The following is a 3,246-nucleotide window of genomic DNA, read 5'->3' on the forward strand; positions in this document are numbered from 1 at the left end:
TCTGTCCCTGTCTCTGTCCCTGTCTCTGTCCCTGTCTCTGTCCCTGTCTCTGTCCCTGTCTCTGTCTCTGACCCTGTCTCTGACCCTGTCCCTGTCTCTGTCCCTGTCTCTGTCCTTGTCCCTGTCCCTGTCTCTGACCCTGTCTCTGTCCCTGTCCCTGTCTCTGACCCTGTCCCTGTCTCTGTCCCTGACCCTGTCCCTGACCCTGTCCCTGTCTCTGACCCTGTCCCTGTCTCTGACCCTGTCCCTGTCCCTGTCCCTGTCTCTGTCTCTGACCCTGTCTCTGTCTCTGACCCTGTCTCTGACCCTGTCCCTGTCTCTGTCCCTGACCCTGTCCCTGACCCTGTCCCTGTCTCTGACCCTGTCCCTGTCTCTGACCCTGTCTCTGACCCTGTCCCTGACCCTGTCCCTGTCTCTGACCCTGTCTCTGTCCCTGACCCTGTCCCTGACCCTGTCCCTGTCTCTGACCCTGTCCCTGTCTCTGACCCTGTCTCTGACCCTGTCTCTGTCCCTGTCTCTGACCCTGTCCCTGTCTCTGACCATGTCTCTGTCCCTGTCCCTGTCCCTGTCTCTGTCTCTGACCATGTCTTTGTCCCTGTCCCTGTCTCTGTCCTTGTCCCTGTCCCTGTCTCTGTCTCTGACCCTGTCCCTGACCCTGTCCCTGTCCCTGACCCTGTCTCTGTCCCTGACCCTGTCCCTGACCCTGTCTCTGACCCTGTCCCTGTCCCTGACCCTGTCTCTGACCCTGTCTCTGACCCTGTCTCTGTCTCTGACCCTGTCTCTGTCCCTGTCCCTGACCCTGTCTCTGTCCCTGACCCTGTCCCTGACCCTGTCTCTGTCCCTGTCTCTGACCCTGTCTCTGTCTCTGACCCTGTCTCTGTCCCTGTCTCTGTCCCTGTCTCTGTCCCTGTCTCTGTCCCTGACTCTGTCTCTGACTCTGTCTCTGTCTCTGACCCTGTCTCTGTCCCTGTCCCTGTCCCTGTCCCTGACCCTGTCTCTGACCCTGTCTCTGTCTCTGACCCTGTCTCTGACCCTGTCTCTGACCCTGTCTCTGACCCTGACCCTGTCTCTGACCCTGTCTCTGACCCTGTCTCTGTCTCTGACCCTGTCTCTGACCCTGTCTCTGACCCTGTCTCTGACCCTGACCCTGTCTCTGACCCTGTCTCTGTCCCTGTCCCTGTCTCTGTCTCTGTCTCTGTCTCTGTCCCTGTCCCTGTCTCTGACCCTGTCTCTGACCCTGTCTCTGTCCCTGACCCTGTCTCTGTCCCTGTCCCTGTCTCTGTCTCTGTCTCTGTCTCTGTCCCTGTCCCTGTCTCTGACCCTGTCTCTGACCCTGTCTCTGTCCCTGACCCTGTCTCTGACCCTGTCTCTGTCTCTGTCTCTGTCCCTGACCCTGTCCCTGTCCCTGTCCCTGTCTCTGACTCTGACCCTGTCTCTGACCCTGACCCTGTCTCTGTCTTTGACCCTGTCTCTGACCCTGTCTCTGTCCCTGTCCCTGACCCTGTCTCTGTCTCTGACCCTGTCCCTGACCCTGTCTCTGTCTTTGACCCTGTCTCTGACCCTGTCTCTGTCCCTGTCCCTGACCCTGTCTCTGTCTCTGACCCTGTCCCTGACCCTGTCTCTGTCTTTGACCCTGTCTCTGACCCTGTCTCTGTCCCTGTCCCTGACCCTGTCTCTGTCTCTGACCCTGTCCCTGACCCTGTCTCTGTCTTTGACCCTGTCTCTGACCCTGTCTCTGTCCCTGTCCCTGACCCTGTCTCTGTCTCTGACCCTGTCCCTGACCCTGTCTCTGTCTTTGACCCTGTCTCTGACCCTGTCTCTGTCCCTGTCCCTGACCCTGTCTCTGTCTCTGACCCTGTCCCTGACCCTGTCTCTGTCTTTGACCCTGTCTCTGACCCTGTCTCTGTCCCTGTCCCTGACCCTGTCTCTGTCTCTGACCCTGTCCCTGACCCTGTCTCTGTCTTTGACCCTGTCTCTGACCCTGTCTCTGTCCCTGTCCCTGACCCTGTCTCTGTCTCTGACCCTGTCCCTGACCCTGTCTCTGTCTCTGACCCTGTCCCTATCTCTGACCCTGTCCCTGTCTCTGACCCTGTCCCTGACCCTTTTCTCTGTCTCTGTCCCTGACCCTGTCCCTGTCTCTGACCCTGTCCCTGACCCTGTCTCTGTCTCTGACCCTGTCCCTATCTCTGACCCTGTCTCTGACCCTGTCCCTGACCCTTTTCTCTGTCTCTGTCTCTGACCCTGTCCCTGTCTCTGACCCTGTCTCTGTCTCTGACCCTGTCCCTGACCCTGTCTCTGTCTCTGACCCTGTCTCTGTCTCTGTCCCTGACCCTGTCCCTGTCTCTGACCCTGTCCCTGTCCCTGTCTCTGTCCCTGTCTCTGACCCTGTCTCTGACCCTGTCCCTGTCTCTGACCCTGTCTCTGTCTCTGACCCTGACCCTGTCTCTGACCCTGTCTCTGTCTCTGTCCTTCTCTCTGACCCTGTCCTTGTCTCTGACTCTGTCTCTGTCCTTGTCCCTGTCCTTGTCTCTGACCCTGTCCCTGTCTCTGTCTCTGACCCTGTCCCTGCAGTGGAGGACAGCTCAGACGAGGACGAGCCTCTCATCAGGATAATAAAAAAAGCTCCAAGCGATGATCAGCTGAAGGAGACAGTTCAGAGTCTGCTGAAGGAAGCCAACCTGGAGGAGATGACCATGAAGCAGATCTGCCAGAAGGTACCACCACACCTGTTCCACCTGTCTCACCTCACCTGACCTGACCTGACCTTTGACCTCCTGTGTTTCAGGTGTTTGACACATATCCACAACACGACCTGAGCAGCAGGAAGGACTTCATCAAACAGACGGTCAAATCTGTAAGTTCTGCTTCACCAACGCAGAGGTCAGGGGTCAAATCTTAGGGGTCAGGGGTCGAATATCAGAGGTCAGGGGTCAAATGTTAGAGGTCAAATATCAGGGGTCAAATGTTAGGGGTCAGGGGTCGAATGTCAGAGGTCGGGGGTCGAATGTCAGAGGTCAGGGGTCAAATATCAGAGGTCAGGGGTCAGATGTTAGGGGTCAGGGTTCAAATGTCAGAGGTCGGGGGTCGAATGTCAGAGGTCGGGGGTCGAATGTCAGAGGTCAGGGGTCAAATATCAGAGGTCAGGGGTCAGATGTTAGGGGTCAGGGTTCAAATGTCAGAGGTCGGGGGTCGAATGTCAGAGGTCGGGGGTCGAATGTCAGAGGTCAGGGGTCAAATATCAGAGGT

General features: G+C 57.5%; 1 protein-coding gene across 1 annotated transcript in view; it reads left to right on the top strand.

The window, feature by feature from the left end:
- Positions 1-2,571: 2,571 nt before the first annotated feature.
- LOC106536977 (protein DEK) overlaps positions 2,572-3,246 on the top strand; it is a gene marked incomplete at its 5' end in the record, with an annotated part of 4,639 nt that continues 3,964 nt past the window's right edge. Inside the window, 2 exon segments of the mRNA XM_014034344.1 lie at positions 2,572-2,714; positions 2,786-2,854. Of these exon segments, the coding sequence (XP_013889798.1) occupies positions 2,572-2,714; positions 2,786-2,854 (212 nt within the window).

Source organism: Austrofundulus limnaeus, unplaced genomic scaffold (assembly GCF_001266775.1).
Source record: "Austrofundulus limnaeus strain Quisiro unplaced genomic scaffold, Austrofundulus_limnaeus-1.0 Scaffold2061, whole genome shotgun sequence".
Lineage (NCBI taxonomy): Eukaryota > Metazoa > Chordata > Actinopteri > Cyprinodontiformes > Rivulidae > Austrofundulus > Austrofundulus limnaeus.